The 19,803-nt window shown below is 59.3% G+C and overlaps 1 protein-coding gene and 1 long non-coding RNA gene across 2 annotated transcripts; both read right to left on the bottom strand.

Moving 5' to 3' along the window:
- Window positions 1-1,759: 1,759 nt before the first annotated feature.
- On the bottom strand, window positions 1,760-19,494 carry SLC2A1 (solute carrier family 2 member 1). Its single transcript, XM_064171711.1, has 10 exons — window positions 19,430-19,494; window positions 12,437-12,529; window positions 6,914-7,074; window positions 6,487-6,727; window positions 6,001-6,163; window positions 5,734-5,921; window positions 5,518-5,622; window positions 5,300-5,401; window positions 4,795-4,998; window positions 1,760-3,884 (listed from the first exon to the last, which is right to left on the bottom strand). The coding sequence occupies exons 1-10, from the start codon at window positions 19,445-19,447 to the stop codon at window positions 3,687-3,689; spliced, it is 1,473 nt and encodes a 490-aa protein (XP_064027781.1). The 5' UTR covers window positions 19,448-19,494; the 3' UTR covers window positions 1,760-3,686.
- LOC135190373 (uncharacterized) lies at window positions 18,404-19,423 on the bottom strand. Its single transcript, XR_010308498.1, has 2 exons — window positions 18,667-19,423; window positions 18,404-18,510 (listed from the first exon to the last, which is right to left on the bottom strand). It is a non-coding gene; the product is annotated as an uncharacterized LOC135190373 (long non-coding RNA).
- Window positions 19,495-19,803: the final 309 nt, after the last annotated feature.

Consider the following 19,803-nt stretch of genomic DNA (forward strand, 5'->3'; position numbering starts at 1 on the left):
CCTGGGGACACTGGAGCAGGGCTGAGCTGCGGCTCGGTGCCACTGCTCCCGGCCCAGGGACAGTGTCAGAATGAACTCTGCATGGAACTGAGCGGCTCCAGGAGCTGCGATGGGCAAGGGCTGGCAAGGGAAACGTTGGTCTGGGCTGCGGGAGGAGCCCTGGGCAAGCTCAGAGCCTTCCGAGGAGCCGGAAAGTTTTCCAGGAGCTGTTTCCTGCAGCAGCCTTCTCCAGGACCTGCCCCTCAGGGCAAAGCCAGGAAATAGAACTGGGAAGCCTGAAGTGACCAGGGTCAGCATTTCTTTGCCTCAAAGGGTTCAGACTTGCAGCTCTTTGCACCTTGGCAGTTCAAGGGGGAGGAGAAATCCACCTAGAAGCAGCAGCAGTGGCAGCAAACTTTCTCCCTCCCCACCTGGCTCTGGTGCTGGCAGCAAGAGCCCTGGCCCAGAGCAGACAATCGATTGCCACAACTACAGAGACAGCCTGAGCTGGGCTTGTTCAGCCTGGAGAAGGCTCCAGGGAGACCTTGGAGCAGCCTTGCAGCTTTTGAAGGGGGCCACAGAAGAGCTGGGGAGGAACTTCTGACAACGCCATGGAGTGACAGGATGAGAGCTGATAGCTTCTAACCAGGACAAACTGGATTGAGATTGGACAGGGGAAAGAAACTCTTCCCCATGCAGGTGGGGAGGCTCTGGAACAGGTTGCCCAGAGAAGCTGTGGAGAGTCCAAGCCTGGAGACGTTCCAGACCAGGTTGGACAGGGCCTTGAGCAATGTAGATGTTGCTGCCCGTGGCAGGGGGCACCTGGAACCAGGCACCTTTGAGGTCTCATCCAACCCAAACCAGCCTGGGATTCTGTGAACTCTACAGGCAGAGCCAGGGGCAGGCTGGGAGCTCATCACACCCCATGGGCAGTCAGGGTTAGGTTTGGAGCTCATCACACCCCATGGGCAGTCAGGCTTAGGTTTGGAGCTCATCACACCCCATGGGCAGTCAGGAGTTAGGTTTGGAGCTCATCACACCCCATGGGCAGTCAGGAGTTAGGTTTGGAGCTCATCACACCCCATGGGCAGTCAGGCTTAGGTTTGGAGCTCATCACACCCCATGGGCAGTTGGGGTTAGGTTTGGAGCTCCTCACACCCCATGGGCAGTTGGGGCTGGGTTTGGAGCTCATCACACCCCATGGGCAGTCAGGCTTAGGTTTGGAGCTCATCACACCCCATGGGCAGTCAGGCTTAGGTTTGGAGCTCATCACACCCCATGGGCAGTCAGGCTTAGGTTTGGAGCTCATCACACCCCATGGGCAGTCAGGCTTAGGTTTGGAGCTCATCACACCCCATGGGCAGTCAGGCTTAGGTTTGGAGCTCATCACACCCCATGGGCAGTCAGGCTTAGGTTTGGAGCTCATCACACCCCATGGGCAGTCAGGGTTAGGTTTGGAGCTCCTCACACCCCATGAGCAGTTGGGGCTGGGTTTGGAGCTCATCACACCCCATGGGCAGTTGGGGCTGGGTTTGGAGCTCCTCACACCCCGTGGGCAGTTGGGGCTGGGTTTGGAACTCATCACACCGCAGGGGCAGAGCAAAGGGGCAGACTCTGGGGTGCAGTGCAGACACAGAGCATTGGTCATGGCTGCAGGCAGCAGGTCCCAAGCCTACTCTGCTGGCAGCAAAGCCCAAAGCCAGGAGCGAGCCTGGAAGCCAGGCTGGAGGGGGAGGGCAGAGCCCGGCCGGGCCGCAATGAAGGCACAGGAGGCGCGGGGCTGGGTCGCTGCATCCATCCTGGTTTATTGTTCGCACACCACACCCCTGCGCTTGGCACCGCCGCCGGCACCGCTTCCCAGCCCAGCCCAGCGCAGGGCGGGCACCGCGCTGGCACAGCCGCCCAGCTCCGGCACAGGGCGGGAGAGGACAGAGGTGGGCTGAGGTGGACTGGTTTTTTTTCTTTAATTGCCCTCCATCCCTCCCCCCCAAACAAAAACCTTTTCATTTCTTTCCTGTCTGGGTCCGAACCAGAGAAATAAATTAAAAAAAAAAAAAAAAAAGGAATTCTCTGTTAAAAAAAAAAACAAAACCACCAAACCAACCCAAACCAACCCAAACCAACCCAACCCAACCCTCCCGTGGCTGGGGGGAATGTGCCAGGCGCTCCCTCAGCAGCTGCGCAGGGAGGGAGGGAGGGGAGGGGGAGAGAGAAGAGAGAGAAACCTTTTTGTAGGTGCTGGGAAAAGGGGGAAGTGTCTTGGGGAGGGTTTAATATGCTCCTGGGCCTCAGTGCAAGAGATACAACTACAGTGCAGGTAATGACTATGCAGAGGGCATCCTGCCCCCCGGGCAAAGCTGTCGCGGCCGCTCTGGGCTCCGTCCCTCGGTACCTTGGTGTGTGAATTGTCGCCGAGACTATTTACAGTACATCGCTGGTGAAAGTCAGAGGAGAAGGTGGGGGGGGAAAGCCCAAAAAAAAAAGCTATAACTTAAAAGGTTTCTACTATTAACAACCATCCAACAAAAATATATATAATATAAATATCTTCCAGTCTATACACAGAGCAGGGGCGGAGGGAGCCGCCCGCTGAGCATGGGGGAAGGCTGTGTGGGGAGAGGTGGAGGGGAGGAGGGGTTTGGGGAAGGCCAAAGCTGTGCCAGGGGAGGTTTAAGGTTGGAGACCAGGGAAGATTTCTTCACTGGAAGGGTTCTCAAACGTTGGAATGGTCTGCCCAGGGCAGCGCTGGAGTCACCGTCCCCCGGGGCGGGTAAGCGACCTGCGTGCCTGGTGCTTAGGGACAGGGTTTAGTGGTGACCTTGCGGTGCTGGATGAGCTCGGAGGTCTCTTCCAACCGAAGCTGTGATTCTGTGATGCGGTCCAGAGGCGGCAGCAGGGAAGGGGTCGCTGTAGTGTGTGGGCGGAGGCAAATATTGCCGAGATGCACCCCAAAGCAAAGCGATCGGCCCCTCCCCTCGGCCCCTCCCCGCGGCCCCTCCCAGCCGCAGCCCAGCCAAACTGGACCGCCAGGTGCGGCCCCGGGCAGCCTGCTCTAGTTGGAGATGTCCCTGTCCACTGCAAGGGGGTTGGACAAGACGACCTTCGAGGGTCCCTTCCAACCGGATGCAATCCGCGAAGCTGCGAATCCTCAGAGCGGCTCCAGCCCAGCCTGGGCGGGGGAGCGGAATCCAGCAGGCTGCTTTCAGAGAGGACTCCTCGGTTAAACCCCCAGGGGCTGCTGCAGGTTTAGTCGATTTTTACCTGATTTGGCTACGATTAGAAGGTTAAAAAAACCCCAAATAACCCCAAACCACAAAAGGATGCTCCCAGCTGGAAAGCCCTGGGCTACAGGAGCTCTCCTTCGGGAACCTATCGCGTCGGCACAGCCCTCCTGGAGGGGGCTTTGGGGGCCACCCTGGGTGGTTTCACCAAACCTCTTTTGAAATCCTGGACGCGAAACCAGCTAAAAAAACAGGAATTATTAAAAACAAACCCCAAAATAAAAACTGTTCCTAACAGGCAAAACCCAAACTGCCAGAGAAGGGTAAAATCGGTGAGTCTGTCCCTGCCAGGCCAGGGGGCGAGGGGGTGCCCCGCGGGCCTGGCACCTGTACACAGAGCGGTGCCAGAGAGGAGAAGCCAAGGACTCAGGAGGAGGTGGGCGAGCGGCCACGGGCAGGGCCAGCAGCAGGTCACAGCTGGGCAGGTCACACCTGGGAGTCGGCGCCCAAGCTGTGGAACTCGTCCGGGGTTTTGTCGCTCTGGCTCGCGCCCCCCTGCCGGAAGCCCGAAGCGATCTCGTCGAAGGTCCGACCCTTGGTCTCGGGCACCTTGAAGTAGGTGAAGATGAAGAAGAGGACGAGCAGCACCGTGAAGATGATGAAGACGTAGGAGCCGCAGAGTTGCTGGGGAAGAGGGAAGAGAAAGAAGGGGTGAGTGGGTGGATGGATGGATGGATGGATGGATGGATGGATGGATGGATGGAGACTGTGCCAGGCGTGGGATGCTGGGCGCTGGCTGATGAACCATGCACACAACAGCTGAGAACCCCAGAATGCCACCTTGGAAGGGACCCCAAGGATCATCTGCTCCAACCCTTCCAGGTGACAGTCTAGCTGCAATGAGCTGGCCCAGCAGCCTGGCAAGCTGAGGCTTAAAAGTGCCCAGTGTAGGGGACTTCACTACTTCCCTTAGAGATGATGCCAACCTCCAACTGTTCTCAAAGGCAAACATTCTCTTCTGGAGCCCGTTGGGAATCTTCCCACCACTGACTTTGTCCCCATGGGCCATCCCCCAACCCCGACTTGTTTTCTCCATGGGACTCCTTGTAAAAAGGGAGTCTCCATCCTCCTGGCAGCCACTCTTTATCTACCAGTGCCTGTTCTGGCACCTTGGTCCAGCAGCTGAGTCCTACTTCCCCTCTGCAGAACATCTGAGGTTGGAAAGGACATGTAAGGACCACCAAGACCATCCAGATCCTGTGCCCATCCCCCATCACCTTCACCTCACGGATTCATAGAATCCCAGAATGGTTTGGGCTGGAAGGGACCTTAAAGCTCATCCAGTTCCAGCCCCCCTGCCACGGGCAGGGACACCTCCCACCAGCCCAGGTTGCTCAAGGCCTCATCCAGCCCAGCCTTGAGCACCTCCAGGGAGGGGGCAGCCACAACTCCTGGGCAACCTGTTCCAGTGTCTCCCCACCCTCACTGGAAATCTCATTCCAGGCTTTAGGGCTCTAGAGCAACCACAGAGCCCAAGCAGCAGTGTGCAGCAGTGTGCCCAGCCCCGTCCCACGGCAGCAGCAGGGGGCATTACCGCGATGTACTGGAAGCCCATGCCCACGATGAAGTTGGAAGTCCAGTTGGACAGCCCAGCAACGGCGAAGGCAGCCGGACGAGGGCCTTGGCTGAAGAGTTCTGCCACGATAAACCAGGGGATGGGGCCTGGGCCAATCTCAAAGAAGGCCACGAACCCGAAGATGGCCACAATGCTGAGGTAGGACATCCAGGGCATTTGGTCCTAGTCCAGGGGAGAGACAGAAGGTCAGATCAGTGAAGGAGGACAAAGGCCACCCCGGAAGATGGGGCTCAGGCACGGTGCTGGCAGAAGCTGAGAGCTTTCTCCAGACTGGAAACTGGAATTCTGGGACCTCCAGAGAGCTGTGGGCAGCAGGGACCATGCAGCCATCACCTCCAGGAGAGCAAGTCCTTCCCCCTCTCCAAACAGATCTCCTCCTCCCCCAAGCCACCACAGCGAGGGTCAGCACAGAGGACCTCCTTTCAGCCCACCCGTCCCCATCAGCACCCACCACACCACTCACCAGCAGCGTCAGGGCGATGGTCATGAGCACGGCGCACCCAGCCATGCCCGCCAGGCCGATGAGGTGCAGGGTCCTGCGCCCAGCTCGTTCCACCACAAAGAGCTGTTGGAAGGAGACAAGTATCCATCAGCACATCTCCAGCTAGGGGAAAGCCCGTCCTCCTCCTCCTCCTCCTCCTCTTCCTCCTCCTCCTCCTCCCCCGACAGGCCAAAACTCACCGAAACAACCGTGAAAGCTGTGTTCACCACACCAGAGCCGATGGTGGCATAGACAGGCTGCTCCACACCAGACTTCTCGAAGATGCTGGTGGAGTAGTAGAAGACCTACAAAGGGCAGGGACGTGCCATGAGGAAAAGTCAGATCTCAGAGCCAGCACAACCCAGGCGAAGTTGGCCAAGCTGAGCTGTGGCATCCAGGTCCCCACTGGAACTCACTGCGTTGATCCCCGAGAGCTGCTGGGAGAGCTGCAGGACGATGGCGATGAGGATGGGCTGGCGGTACATGGGCGAGCGGAAGAGCTCCATGATGGTCACCTTCTTCTCCCTCATCATTTGCCGGCTCTCCTCCTTCATCTCCTGGAGGTCGCTGCTGACGTCTGTCGTGCCCCGCAGCTTCTTGAGGACTAAGGGGAAGAGGTGGAGTCAGGGGCAGCCGAGGAGCCTGCTGCGCGGCGGCCGAGGCGGGCGGCAGAGGGCACTCACCGCTCTTGGCCTTGTTCTCCTCGTTGCGGTTGATGAGGAGGAAGCGAGGGCTCTCGGGCGCGAAGGGCAGGATGATGCACTGCAGCAGGGCAGGCACGAAGATGAAGCCTAGCAGCAGCGGCCAGAGCGAGTCGTTGCCCATGATCAAGTCCAGCCCAAACACCTGAGGATGAGAAGGATTGGGTCACCCTTGCCCAGCTCCAGCTGGACCCAGCTCTGCTGCTCCTGGCTGCACTACAGGCTTGGACACCCCTCAGAGGCTCACAGACAGCCACATTACCTCCAGACACCAACAGACACCACTGTGTGATGCTGCCCACCCTAACCCTTAAGATCTCACAGCATCCCTGCTCCTGCTGTGCCCCATGTCCACCCCTCCAGCCCTGCAGATCCAGCACCATGTGCTCCTGCACTAACCCCAGCCCCTGCTGAACACTCAGACCAAAGATGGGGGAGCAGCCCCACCACTGCTCCTCCGGTACTGACCTGTGCAATAAGGATGCCCAAGACAATGCCCAGCTGGTGGAAGGTCCCCAGGGCACCCCGCAGCGCGGTGGGCGACACCTCACCCACGTACATGGGCACGAAGCCGGTGGTGAGGCCGGAGTAGAGGCCGATGATGAAGCGGCCAAGGATGAGCATCTCGAAGGAGAAAGCCATCTTGGAGAAGCCCATCAGGACAGCGGACACGAAGGCAAGGATGTTGGACATCAGCATGGAGTTGCGTCTGCAAAGGGAAGGGAGGAAGGTGAGGAGGACCACGGGGATCAGCGAGACTGAAGGCAAGAACCCAAACACCTGCTTGTGGCAGAAGAGAGGTGCCCAAAGTCCCCCCTCTGGGATGCCAGGGTGGGGCGAGGCTGTGCCCCCCTGCCACCGAGGTGCACCGAGGTGCCGGCAGCGCGGGGCTCACCGTCCGAAGCGGTTGACAAAGAGCCCAACGGAGAAGGACCCAATCATGCCCCCGACGGAGAAGATGGCAACGGAGAGGGACCAGAGCGTGGTGAGGGTGCCAGAGCTGATGGGCTCATCGTATCGGTACAGCCACGTGCGGTTGTAGAAGTCCTCAATCACCTACGGAAGAGGGAGGAGAAGCAAAGCCGTGGGTGAAAACCAGCCCCGGTCGCCTGTGCCACCAGCGGTGTCGCCCAGCTCCCGGCCCGCCCGCGCCGCTCACAAGGGGATGCGTCACGGCCCCGGAGCCGCCCGCCCGGCACTGGCACAGCTCCACCCAGGGAGGAAACCTGCTGGGATGCGCCAGGGAAATGCAGCCGGACGAGTTCTGCTCTCACCCTGCCCAGGGAGATCACCGCTGCCAAAACACCTCCTTGGCCGGGCTGGGTGGCCGTGGGGAGGTCACACTGCACCCCGGGGCATGGGAGGCAGAGAGAGAAGCAATACAGGGCAGAGGGAGAGGGCAGAGCTGCTGGAGGAAGGTGAGGAAGGCACCAAGGCCTTTTGACAAGGGCCTGCAGGATGAGGGGGAATGGATTGAAGCTGGAAGAGAGGAGATTGAGAGTGAGATGAGGAAGAAATTCTTTCCAGTGAGAGTGGGGAGGCACTGGCACAGGCTGCCCAGGGAGGCTGTGGATGCTCCCTCCCCACAGGTGTTCAAGGCCAGGCTGGATGAGACCTTGAGCGACCTGTGCTGGTGGGAGGTGTCCCTGCCCATGGCATGGGGCTGGAACTGGATGATCTTTGAGGTCACTTCCAACCCAAACCTTTCTGTGATGCTATGAACAGGGTCATGGGGGCAGCTGGCAACTCCCTGGGCACTCCCTAGAGCTTCGTTTCAGATCCACAGAACCCTAGAACAGATCATCTCCCTCCAGCCCCCTGCCATGGGCAGGGACACCTCCCACTGGCCCGGGGTGCTCAAGACCTCATCCAGCCTGCCCTTGAACACCCCCAGGGAGGGGGCAGCCACAGCCTCCCTGGGCAGCCTCTGCCAGTGCCTTCCCACTCTCGTTCTCAAGAATTTCTTCCTCATCCCCAGCCTCAATTTCCCCTCCTCCAGCTTCAACCCACTTGGAAGGTTTCCCACAGTGCCCTGGCAGGGTGACCACCCAAGGCCTCTTGCTCTTCACAGAACCTCTCTTTTGATCCAGTTTGTTTATTTTTAGAGCCAGCCTCTGCTGAAAGCTCCAAGTGAAGTCACTTAGGGGTGACCCACACCCAAACCAAAAATGCGACAGGCTCAGTAACCACTCAGCCCAACCTGGCTGGACCAGTGGAGCTTTCCTGCACACAGGGGAAGATCAAGTGGCCCCAAGCCCTGGCTGCTCCAGAGGGTTCCACACATGCCCAGCCCCCTGCCAGGCACTGGCACAGCTACACTCTGCTATCTGCTCTCCCTGTGGCTTTGAGCACAAATGGGAGCCCCTGGCAGAGGTGGCATGAGAAATGCCCCCTGTGCCCTGCTAGAAACCTCAGGGTTTCACAGACTGCAGCAGGGAGGAAGGAACCCTCAAAGGTCATCTTGTCCACCCCCCCCTGCAAGTCAGCAGGGACACCTCCAACTAGAGCAGGCTGCCCAGGCCCACATCAGGTCTGATCTCGAACGGGGTGAGATGAGACTGCTTTTGAGGTTGATCCTTGCACAAAGCCCCCGATGGCTTCATCAGGACTGAAGTGGCTCTGCTTGCCTCCTGCTCCACCTGGAGGTTTGGATGCTTTGGGGCTTCCAACAGAATCACAGAACAGGGCAGGCTGGACGGGACCTCTGGAGATCATCAAGTCCAGCCCCCTGCCAGAGCAGGGTCACCCAGAGCAGGCTGCACAGGATGGTGTCCAGGCAGGGTTTGAATGACTCCAGAGATGGAGACTCCACCACCAACCTGGGCAGACTGTTCAGTGCTCTGTCACCCTCAACACAGAGAAGTTCCTCCTTGTGCTTAGGTGGAACTCATGTTCAAGTCTGTGCCCACTACCCCCTGTCCTGGCACTGGGCACCACTGACCAACGCCTGGCCCCATCCTCCTGCCACCCACCCTTGAGGTACTGATCAGCACTGAGGAGCTGCCCCTCAGGCTGCTGCTCTCTAGGCTAAACACCCCCAAGCCCCTCAGCCTTTCTTCACAAGACATGTTTCAGTCCCCTCCTCCTCTTCCTACCCCTTTGCTGTGCCCTCTCCAGCAGTTCCTTGCCCTTCTCAAACTGGGGAGCCCAGGACTGGAACCAGCACTCCAGATGGGGCCTCACCAGGGCAGGTTCTGTGACTGCCTTTCTCCTGACATCCCCCAAATGAACACTGTTACCATTACTGGAGAGCCCAGGCCCAGCTCAGGCTGTCAGGGTCCGAAGCAGGGCCCTGCACACACCCCACTGAGCCTCACAGAGCTCCAAATTCTTTCCTACTTTCCCCAGAGCCTTGGAGCAGAAAAAAACGAAGCCAAGTGAGAGCAGCTGGCCCTGGCTGAGCGATGCCAGGCTGCTGTGCTCTGGCTGATCCAAAAATAACAGCCCAGCGCCTCCCCCCAGCCCCTTTCCTGCTGCAGGACAGTTCCTGGGAAAGCAGGAGATGGAATGTGAGAGTTTAGAGGCAGAACCCTGACTACAGAGAATGCTGTTTTCCCAAAGCTGGGAGCTTCTCCCCTCTATCATCCTCATTTCATTTCAGCTGAGCATTTTCTACCTGCCCTTGCCCAGTTTTAGGCTGTGCCCTCCCCACATCTCATCTGCCAACACCCCACAAGCAGCCAATCACTGAGCAGCAGGCAGGACCACAAAGCTGGACCCAGCCCTCAAGAGAAGCCTTCCTGTGGGGCCAGCAAACCCTGCACCTCCTGAAGCCAGGGAATGATACATCCCAATCCTGTGTCTTTCACCCCTTGCATCCCTCCACGCATCCCTAAGCCCACCCCAATGCATCTCCATCCTGAACCTCAATCCCAGTGCATCCCAGTCTTGTGCCCTGACATATCCTGAGGCAACCTCACCCCAATCCATCCCCATCCTGCATCCCAGACACAATCCTGCACCCATTTTCCTGATGATCCTGATCCTGCACCCCAATGAATCCCAATCCCAATGCATCCCTCTTCTTTGCCCCAGTGCATCCTGATGGATCCCAATCCCGCACCCTGGCGCATCCTAGTCCTAAGGCATCCCCACCCTGCACCTCAACACATCCCAGTCCCAATCCTGTGCCCCAGTTTATCCCAACCTCTCTCCATCCCAGCCCTGCTCACTGATACATCCCAATCCAAATCCATCTCAGTCCTGCACCCCAGGGCATCTCCATGCCAGTGCATCCCAAATCCCAGCACATCCCAAGTCCCAGCACATCCCCACCCATCAAGGTGGGATGGACCCCCATGCCCAGAGCATCACCCCCCAGGCCCACACAACTCACACTGCCTCCCTTCCTGCTCCCCCTGCACCCCAAACCCTTCCCTGCTCAGCTCTGAGCCCCGCAACGAAGCCTCACTGCTGGGGCACTCCCCCTGGGACAGCCCAGCCCAGGGCCCCAGCAGGGGAGCCCCAAAACACTGGGGGGGGAACTGAGGCAGCAGCCCTGAGGGGGGTCTTGCCTAGCAGGGGGGGCTGCACCAACTGCAGCTGAGTGCCAAGGGTGCCTGTGGCACCCAGAGCAGCATCTCTGGGGCCAGAGGGGAGGGAGCCCTTCAGCCACAGGCTCTGGGGCAGTGTCCTCAGGCTGGGCTCCGGTGGCACCAGTCACAGAGGCTGCTTTGGGTGGGAAGGGACCTGCAGAGCTCATCCAGCCCAAGCCCTGCACTCGGCAGGGACAGCTGCACCTGGGCAGGTTGCTCAGAGCCCCAAACAGCCTCACCTGCAGTGGTGCCAGCCATGGGGCAGCTCCCACCTCTGGGCAGCCTGGGACAACCTGAGGGGATCACCATCCTCAGGGCCAAACATTTCTCCCTTCTCTCCACTTTCAATCTCTCTCTTTCAGTTTCAGAGCCCTGCCACAGCAGGCCCTGCTCAGAGGTCTGTCCCCAGCTGTTTCCTCAGCCCCTTGAAGCTCTGCAAGGCCACCAGAAGGTCTTCCCGAAGCCCTCTCTTCTCCAGGCTGAACAAGCACAACTCTCCCAGCCTGGCCTCACAGCTGAGGGTTGCTGCTCTCAAGTCGTGTTTGTGTCCCTCCTCTGGCCCTGTCTAACAGGCCCAAGTCTCTCCTGTGCTGAGGAGCCAGAGCTGGAGGATGGGAACTGCAGAGCACTCTGCTCCCCGCGGGCCAGCGCTCAGAGCAGGAGGGGGGCAGGAGCCAGAGCAGCTCCTCAGCACTTCCCAGGCATTTTCCAGCTCTCCTGTACTGCTGCCAGCTCCAGAGGAGAACTTTCACCATCAGCCCAGCAGAGCTGGGCCCAGGGAAAGGTGATCAGGGTTGGCACTGTGCTGGGCAGGGGCTGCAGCCTGCAGCTGCCCAGCATCCTGCCCCAACCACGTACCAGGGTTAGACACAACTCCACCAACACCCTGAACAAAGGCACTTTGGGACCCTTTTGCTCTTTCCTGGGGTCTGGAAAGTTTCTGCAGATGATCTCACCCATAAGGAGTTTTTTCAGCACTCAAGGAGAGATTCTGTAGGCTAAATATTATGGGATTAATAATCTCCCAGCATGTTAATTACATGGGAGGGTGCACCAGAGACTGGGGTGAAGCTCAGGCACAGGTTTGGACCCCAGGTTATCCCTTGATGCCTTCACCTGGCAGTGGAGTTTTGTCTTGGGTTATGTCACAGCCACCACATTCCTCTTGTTCAATCACCTGATACGAGGGAGAAGAGCCCAACCCCACCTGGCTCCAGGCTCCTCTCAGGGCACTGTAGAGAGCAATGAGCTCTCCCCTCAGCCTCCTCTTCTCCAGGCTGAACAACCCCAGGTCCCTCAGCTGCTCCTCACCAGACCATTCTTCAGACCCTTTGCCAGCCTCTTAGCCCTTCTCTGGATTTCCCAGCTGACATTTCCAAGCCTTGAACACCTCCAAACACCAGGCAAAGAGAGGAAAACCAAGCTTGGGGCAGGTGACACTTCTGCAGGCTCTCCCCTACCCATCAGTCACCAGAGGATCCTGACACTGTGCTGGGGACGGAGGGAGCACCTCCTGCTCTCCATCCCACTTCTCCTGCAGCCAGGCCTCTCTCCCTCGGGGTGACAAACTCCCATCAGAGCTGTCATTCCCCCCCCCACCCCCTACACTTTGAGACTACTCAAACCCTAATTAACTCCCAGATCTTCCCCTAATTAACTTTGCTCAAAGCCAAGGTCCCACCCGCAGAGCATCCTGCAGGCGTTCCTGGGATTCTTCCCGGCACAAACGGCCAAGTCAGGAGGAAACTTAATTCTCCCGGGAAGGCAGGAGCTAAACAACTGCCTCACAAATCCCATTACACGCAGTAAGCTGCCTAGGGGGATGTACTATTTTAGCCAGGCCAGCGGGCAGGGGGCTGGTTTTGGGGCAGGGGGGTGCCCACCTTCTGGGGGGCGTTGATGACGCCTGTGTTGTAGCCGAACTGCAGCGAGCCCAGCACCGCTCCTCCCACGGCGAGCATCAGGCGAGCCGTCATCTGCAGGGGCGAGAGGAAGGGTTAGCTCCGGGGGCAGCTCTGCACAGCCCCTGCACACACACTCCCCGCGCAGAGGTCCCCCCGCCAGGGACTGCGAGAACCACAGAACGCCAGGCTGGGGGCTGGGAGGGATCCCAAGGAGCATCTGGTCCAAGCTCGCCAGGTGATGCTGGAGGTGAAATGAGCTGGCCCAGCAACGCGGCAAGCTCAGGCTTGGAACTGTCCAGTGCAGGGAACCCAACAGCTCCCTCGGGAGATGATAGAATCACAGAGTCATGGAATTGTTTCGCTTGGAAAAGACCTCTAAGATCATCCAGTCCAACCATCAACCCAGCACCACCATGGGCATCAAAGCATGTCCCCGAGTGCCACAGCCACACCTTTCTGGAAGACCTCCAGGGATGGGGACTCCACCACCTCCCTGGGCAGCCTGTTCCAATCTCTGACCACCCCTGCAGCAAAGAAATTGTTCCTCATGGCCAACTTAAACCTCCTCTGGTGCAACCGGAGGTAATTTCCTTTTGTCCTGTCACTTGTTTCTAGGGAGAAGAGCCCAACCCCCACCTGACTCCAGCCTCCTTTCACAGAGCTGTAAAGAGTCAAAAGGTCTTCTCTCAGCCTCCTCTTCTCCAGACTAAATGCCCCCAGCTCCCTCAGTTGCTCCTCCCCAGACCTCTTCTCCAGACCCTTCCCCAGCTTCCTTGACCTTCTCTGGACACACTGCAGCCTCTCCATGCCCAATCCTGTGCCCCAGTTATCCCAACCTCTCTCCATCCCAGCCCTGCTCACTGATACATCCCAATCCATCCCAGTCCTGCACCCCAGGGCATCTCCATGCCAGTGCATCCCAAATCCCAGCACATCCCAAGTCCCAGCACATCCCCACCCATCAAGGTGGGATGGACCCCCATGCCCAGAGCATCACCCCCCAGGCCCACACAACTCACACTGCCTCCCTTCCTGCTCCCCCTGCACCCCAAACCCTTCCCTGCTCAGCTCTGAGCCCCCCAACAAAGCCTCACTGCTGGGGCACTCCCCCTGGGACAGCCCAGCCCAGGGCCCCAGCAGGGGAGCCCCAAAACACTGGGGGGGAACTGCGGCAGCAGCCCTGAGGGGGGTCTTGCCTAGCAGGGGGACTGCACCAACTGCAGCTGAGTGCCAAGGGTGCCTGTGGCACCCAGAGCAGCATCTCTGGGGCCAGAGGGGAGGGAGCCCTTCAGCCACAGGCTCTGGGGCAGTGTCCTCAGGCTGGGCTCCGGTGGCACCAGTCACAGAGGCTGCTTTGGGTGGGAAGGGACCTGCAGAGCTCATCCAGCCCAAGCCCTGCACTCGGCAGGGACAGCTGCACCTGGGGCAGGGTGCTCAGAGCCCCAGACAGCCTCACCTGCAGTGGTGCCAGCCGTGGGGCAGCTCCCTCAGTGTCCTTCTTGGAGCGAGTGAGGGGCCCAAAACTGACCCCACGGTTGGAGGTTTGGCCTCAGCACTGCGCGGCAGAGGGAATGGTGAGGAAGAGGATGGGTGCTGGCAGGGTGGTGAGCGCAGCCCCCAGGGCAACAGAAGGAATTGGCCTTTTTGTAGCCAGACCCAGCCCAGCCCAGCCCAGGTTTGGGCTCCCCAGACATAAATGAATAACTCATCAGCCACCCGAGCCCCGCTGCTGCTGGGGGATTCCAGGAACGCGGTGCCCGCAGCCCGGGCCGGGAGGGTTATCTGCGCCCGCAGGACCTGCCGGCAGGGCTCCACGTGACGGGCGGGCAGCCTGCCAGCTCCCGCTGCTGCCCACGGCACCGGGCGGGCATCGTCCCGGCAGCGGCGTGCGGACACCCCCGGCCCAACGGCGCTAACGAAGCTGCCGCACCGGCGCTTAATTAAGAGTCACCGAGCAAGGGCCTGGCTGCTTGGCAAAGCCTTCGCCGCCTCCTCTTCCTCCCGGCTCCAGCCGGAGCCACAATCGCAGCCTTGTTGGGGAAGCAGGGTCAGGGCAGGCCAGCGCTGGGCCACCTTCGTTAACAGCCCCAATTATCCCAGGCAGGAGATTTTCCCAGCCGCTCAGCTCCGAGCACCAGGATCCGACATTCCCGGATAAGCAGCTTTGGGATGATCCACGTGAAATGGATAAGCCCCTTAATTTGAGGGGAGGGGAGGGGGGCTGGGCTCTCTGCGGTTACCCTGGGTACCAGGGATGCTCCCCTGGCACTGTGGGTTAAACATTCCCGAGCGATCTGCGGAGGGCACGGAACTGGGGAGGGCATTTTCGTCTCCCTTTTACTAAACAGCATAAACAGAGCCAGGGCTGCTCCCTGACCTCGCTGGCCCAGCCACCTCCCCCCCACCCCCGCTCCGAGTTTGCCGGGAAAAAGCAGCGTGGAACAAAGCCAGGCCCATTAATGAAGCTCATTAATTAGGCTTGGCCCCAACACAACTAATCAGGGAGCTTTCGGCACTTGGGTTTGCTCATCACAATCGACTGAGAAGTAAATGCCCCAACTCCGGAGGGCACAAAGAGGCTGGAAAATCGGTGGCGGCCCAGAAAAAAACAAGGAAAAAGGCCTCCGACCCTCCCCCCCTCAGGAAAAATTCCCGAACTCCACTTCCCCCCCAAAGGAAGATGAAAATTCCCAGACCCCAGCTCCAGGCTCAGCCATCCGCACACCGCTCTGCGCGGCCGCGGCGGGCGGCACCGGCAATGCGCACAGCAACCTCGGGGGAGTCACAGCCGTGGGGGGGGGGGTTTGCTCTTTGGGTGGTCCGGGGAGACTCTGAGCTTGTTTGGGGGCATTTATGTGCTCTGCAGCCTTTGTTTCGCTTTGCTTTTGGGGACTACTCCTACCTTTCCGAGAGCTACCTCCCAGCCCCGGGAGCCACCTCTCGCTTTTTAGGAGCTCACCTTCACTTTTTGGCAGCTGCCCTCTGCTTTACGGCTACCCTCTAAGAAGCAAGAGAGGCACCCCCCACACACACCCCCACCCCCCCCCCCCGGCCCATTTTGGGAACCGGCCCTCACTTTTTTGGGGCTGCCTTGAATTTTTTTGGAGACCATCTCACTTCTTCAGGGCTGCTCCTTCAGTTTTTGGGGCCATCTCTCACTTTTTAAGGGCTGCCCTTCATCTTTTGTGGGGAATCTCTCACTTTTTTGGAGAGGCATCTCTCTTTCTTGCTTTTTAGAGGGCCTCCCCTTCACTTTTTGGGGTCCATCCATCACTTCCTGGCACCTATTCCTCCCTTAGGAGCCACCTCTTGATTTTTAGGGGCTACTCTTTTTTTTTAAGGGCCATCTCTTGCTTCTTGAGGGCTACTCTCTTACCCTTTGCAAGTCATTCCCAGTTTTTAGGGGCCACCCTTCAGTTTTTAAGGGCCAAATCTCCCTTCTTGAAGACCATCTCTCACTTCTTGAGGGCCACCCTTTACTTTTTGGAAGTCATTCCCAGTTTTTAGGGGCCACCCTTTATTCTTTCAGGGCCATCTCTCACTTCCTGAGGGGTACCCTTTACCTTTGGAAGTCTTTCTGAGTTTCTAGAGGCCACCCTTTGTTCTTTAAGGGCCACCTCTTGCCTCTTGAGGGCTGCCCTTTACTTTTGGAGGGCTACCTCTCAGCTTTGGGTTAGCAGCTTTTGACTTCCCAGGGCTCAAGGCCAGGTGAGTCACAGCAGCTCTGTGCCGCAGCGATGGGGATACACCAGACTGGTGAACTTTGCTCCAGGAAGATGACAGCTCTTCACTCCAACACCACCCCCAACCACACCAAGCCTTATTCAGAATCAAAGGCACTTCAGCAATTTTAACTTCCAGGGTGGGGGAACCCAAACACACACACAAAAACAAAACCCAGACCCAAATCTAAATGTTAAGACCTTTGGCAAAAACCTTTTGTATTTCTCCTGAGCTCCAGCCCCTCAAAGATGTGCCAGGATGGAGCTGCTGGAGTGTTTTGGAGGCTCTTCCCCCCCAAGCAGGGTCACTGTGAGTCAGCTCCTCCTGCTTGCTCCAGGCTTCCCAGTTCCAAGCACGCCACCCCGGCCCGATCCGGGAGCCTTTCGGCTTGAACCTCACCATTAAAGGAGAGGCTTAAGACGGAGTTAGGGACAAAAAAAACCAATAAACTTGTTAAGGGCCAGGCTTGGATGGGGAAACTCCTGCAGAAGCAGGCATGGGGCACCTTGGCGGGGGAGGGAGGTAACTGCTTGCAGGAAACAGCAGCTTTATTTGGAGTTGGGGGGGGGGGGGAGCAAAATAACTCCAACACTCAAACCCCAAGAAGAGTTCCACGTCTCACTCTTGTGCAACAAAGTCATTTACAGCCCAGACACATCTGACGCCGTTGCCTTCTCCCTCCTACCTCAGAGGAAGGTGAGTGTGACACTTCTCTTCAGAACGTTTGTTTTGATTGGGGTTGGAGTTGTGTTATTTCTGGGTTATTTAGCTGCTTCCTGCTTCCTTTGTTACTCAAAGGCGGAAGCTCAGAGGCGATATCACCTCACAGGGTGACGGCAGCCCCCCCCCCGCCCCACCCCGAGCCAGACCAGGCTGCACTTGGCCTTACAACTTCTTCCCACACCCCCCCGCCAAGCCCCTCTCCCGCACAGAGGCAGTTTGGGATGCTGCCTGCTGGTGGAACGAGGAAATGAATAATCCTTTTAAAAGCCGAAATAATACTAACAGAGCATCCCAGGAGGGAACGTCACGAATCTAGATTTTAAAGACAGCTCCTAAAAATCATCCACGAGGCTTTAGCGAGCATCCCCGGGAAGGGGGTGGTGGTGTTGGGGTGATCGAAGCGATTCCATTCAGGGCTGATGGCTGCGGGGGGGGGGGGCAAGCAGCCCTGCAGCATCCCGCACGCTTCTTTGCAAGCTGGCCCGGAGCGCAGATAACCGGATCCGGCCCCGGCCCGGGCTAACTCGGCCGCACGCTGGCTCCCAGCCCAGGAAAAACTTACGCACCCACCAAGAGCCGGGGAAAAAGCTCTCCCAAACCATGGCATGTGCCACGGCGCCGACCTTCACCAACCCGGGGCGGGGGGTTTGCTGCACTGGGGGCACAGCTCCCCAGTCTCTGGCGCAGTAAATACACACACACACACCCCCCCCGGGTTGGTGAAGGGTGGAGGGAGTGGGGTGGTCACTGGCATGGCAGAAAGCTGGCAGGGAGGGGAAGCGCAGTCGGAGCAGCGTTACTCGATTGGTTTGTTTCCCTGTTTCTTAAAGGTCAGCTGGGGACGAGGACAGGAATCCCTCCGAGTTTTGCAACCGCAGGAGCGTCTGCGACAAGCCGGGAAGATGTTTTCGCATGCAAAGAGCCCAGCTCCGTGGGCAGCAAAGCATGGCCCGCTCCCCAATGCTGAGTATTTACCTTGAGGAGGGAGGGCTGAGCTCGTCCCCATCTCCCCCCACCTCCAATTAAAAAAACACACCACTCTTCCCCCCTTCCCTCCCCGTCTCGCAAAACCCTATTCTGGCTTTCCGCAACCTCCCATGAGAGCAGAGCAAATTGCTTCTGCGATTAATTACTTAGTTGGGGGGGGGCGGGGAGGAGGGCACACACACTAAATTAATCACTTCCAACCCAAATGAAGCAGTGATTAAGATGGAAGGAGAGAGGAGGGTGAGCATCCCTGGCTGCGTTTCGGCAGCGGGGAGCACGGCCCGGGGCTGGCAGCGCCTCGCATTTCTCGGCTAGCAGCGCAAAACGTTCGCTGCCATTCCTGCCCCCATCGCCGCGCTGCCGGCCGGCACGTTCCCTGCTCCCAGCCCCGCACCTCACCCCAAAACCACCGCACCGGGGGCAGGGCCAAGCCCTGGGGAGAGGAAACGGCAGCAAAATCCTCCAGCAGCTCATATCCTCCAAAACCTTAGGGGAGGAATGAAACGAGAGGAGTCGTTGCGGTGACATCTTTAATTGGGTGGAAATTCGTCTCTGTCTGGGGGGTGCTCGTTAGGTGCGACCCGGCGCTGCCCACCGAGCAAAGTTTGCTATTCCCAGTCCTGGAAAAACCAAAACAAAGCCCTCGCCAGACACCCTTCGGTAGAACCCCAAAGTGATCCCGAGAAGATTTTAAGGGGAGGTGGCAGCAGCCCGAGGTGAGGCCGGACAGCAGAGCCGGGGCTCTAACGTTAATGACCCCACCGCAATTAACTCACCTTCCTCATTTAGGGCATGACAGTGCCTTGCCCTAAGCCGCCCCCCAAGAGTCTAGAACAGCTTATTGCGGGGCGAGGGAGTGCGGTGCTGGGGTGCGGAGAGGACTCGGCTGATATTTACCGACTCCGTTTTCGGGAGGAAACGGACTGGAATTAGGTCAAACTGTGGTGCAAAGAGATAAAGCCCTGGGGAGACCCAGCATGGCCGGGGGATAAGGGGGGAGTCTCAGGGATCCCCACTCGCTCAACAGTCTCTCCCTTGCCCTGCACCCCTCAAAGGCCAGCTCACTACTCTGAGGCTTTGGGGGCCTGGCTGCGTCTTCGCCACCCCCAAAACGGGCCCAGAAGTGCCCTTTTTTGGCTCTTCATAATCTTAAAAGTCTTTCCCAACCGAAACGATTCCGATTCTAGGACTTCCGCGCCTGGAAATGGGTTTCTCTACCCCGAGACCCCCGTGCGGGCACGCCGGAGGGCAGGCTGCGCCACTCCGCGGGGCTCCGCCGCGGCTCCCAGGCGATTTCTTCCCCCACTGATCGCTCGTTTCGCGCGGCGGCTCCGCAGCCCGCACGGCTCGGCGCGTCCGTGGCGCGGGCTGCGCCTGGCGGCTCAGCGAGCTCAAACACCTCCCGGTGCTCGTCTCCCCCCTCCTCCTCCACCAGATCGCCCGTTGTGTAACGCGTTGTAGTGGGGGGGAAGCGGGGAGAAGCGAGAAGGGGCCGGCGGGGGTTACTCCCGGGCGCGACTGTAGTGGCGACGAGCTCACCTTGCTGCCGGTCTCCATGGCGGCCCCGGGACGGCGGCGGGGCCGGTGCTGGCGGCGGGCCGGGGCCGGGGCCGGGGGGGGCGGCGGAGCGGCGCGCGGAGGAGCGGAGCGGTGGCGCGCGGCCGCGGCGGGGGCATTGAAGCGGCTTAAGAGCGCGAGGCTGAGCTGGGGGCGCGCGGCGGCGCCCATTGGGCGGCGCGGGGAGGGGGCGTGGCCGCCGGGGGGGCGGGGCGAGGGCGGGAGGCGGAGGGAGAGGGAGGAGGCAGGGGGGAGAGGGGCGCGAGCGTGCCGCGCCGCACGTGGGCTGGGGGTGGGGGTGGGCGCGAGCGGAGAGCGAGTGTGCAAAAGTGGGGGGGGGGAGGGGAGTGCGCGAG

Source organism: Pogoniulus pusillus, chromosome 36 (genome assembly GCF_015220805.1).
Source record: "Pogoniulus pusillus isolate bPogPus1 chromosome 36, bPogPus1.pri, whole genome shotgun sequence".
NCBI classification, from domain to species: domain Eukaryota; kingdom Metazoa; phylum Chordata; class Aves; order Piciformes; family Lybiidae; genus Pogoniulus; species Pogoniulus pusillus.

What these genes read in the sequence shown, in the direction of transcription:
- SLC2A1 (XM_064171711.1), bottom strand. An exon ending in TCATCAACGCCCCCCAGAAG is followed by an intron (nt 7,075 to 12,436) that starts GTGGGCACCCCC and finishes CCTCTTCCGTAG; the next exon opens with GTGATTGAGGACTTCTACAA. An exon ending in AGCTCTCGGGGATCAACGCA is followed by an intron (nt 5,623 to 5,733) that starts GTGAGTTCCAGT and finishes TGCCCTTTGTAG; the next exon opens with GTCTTCTACTACTCCACCAG.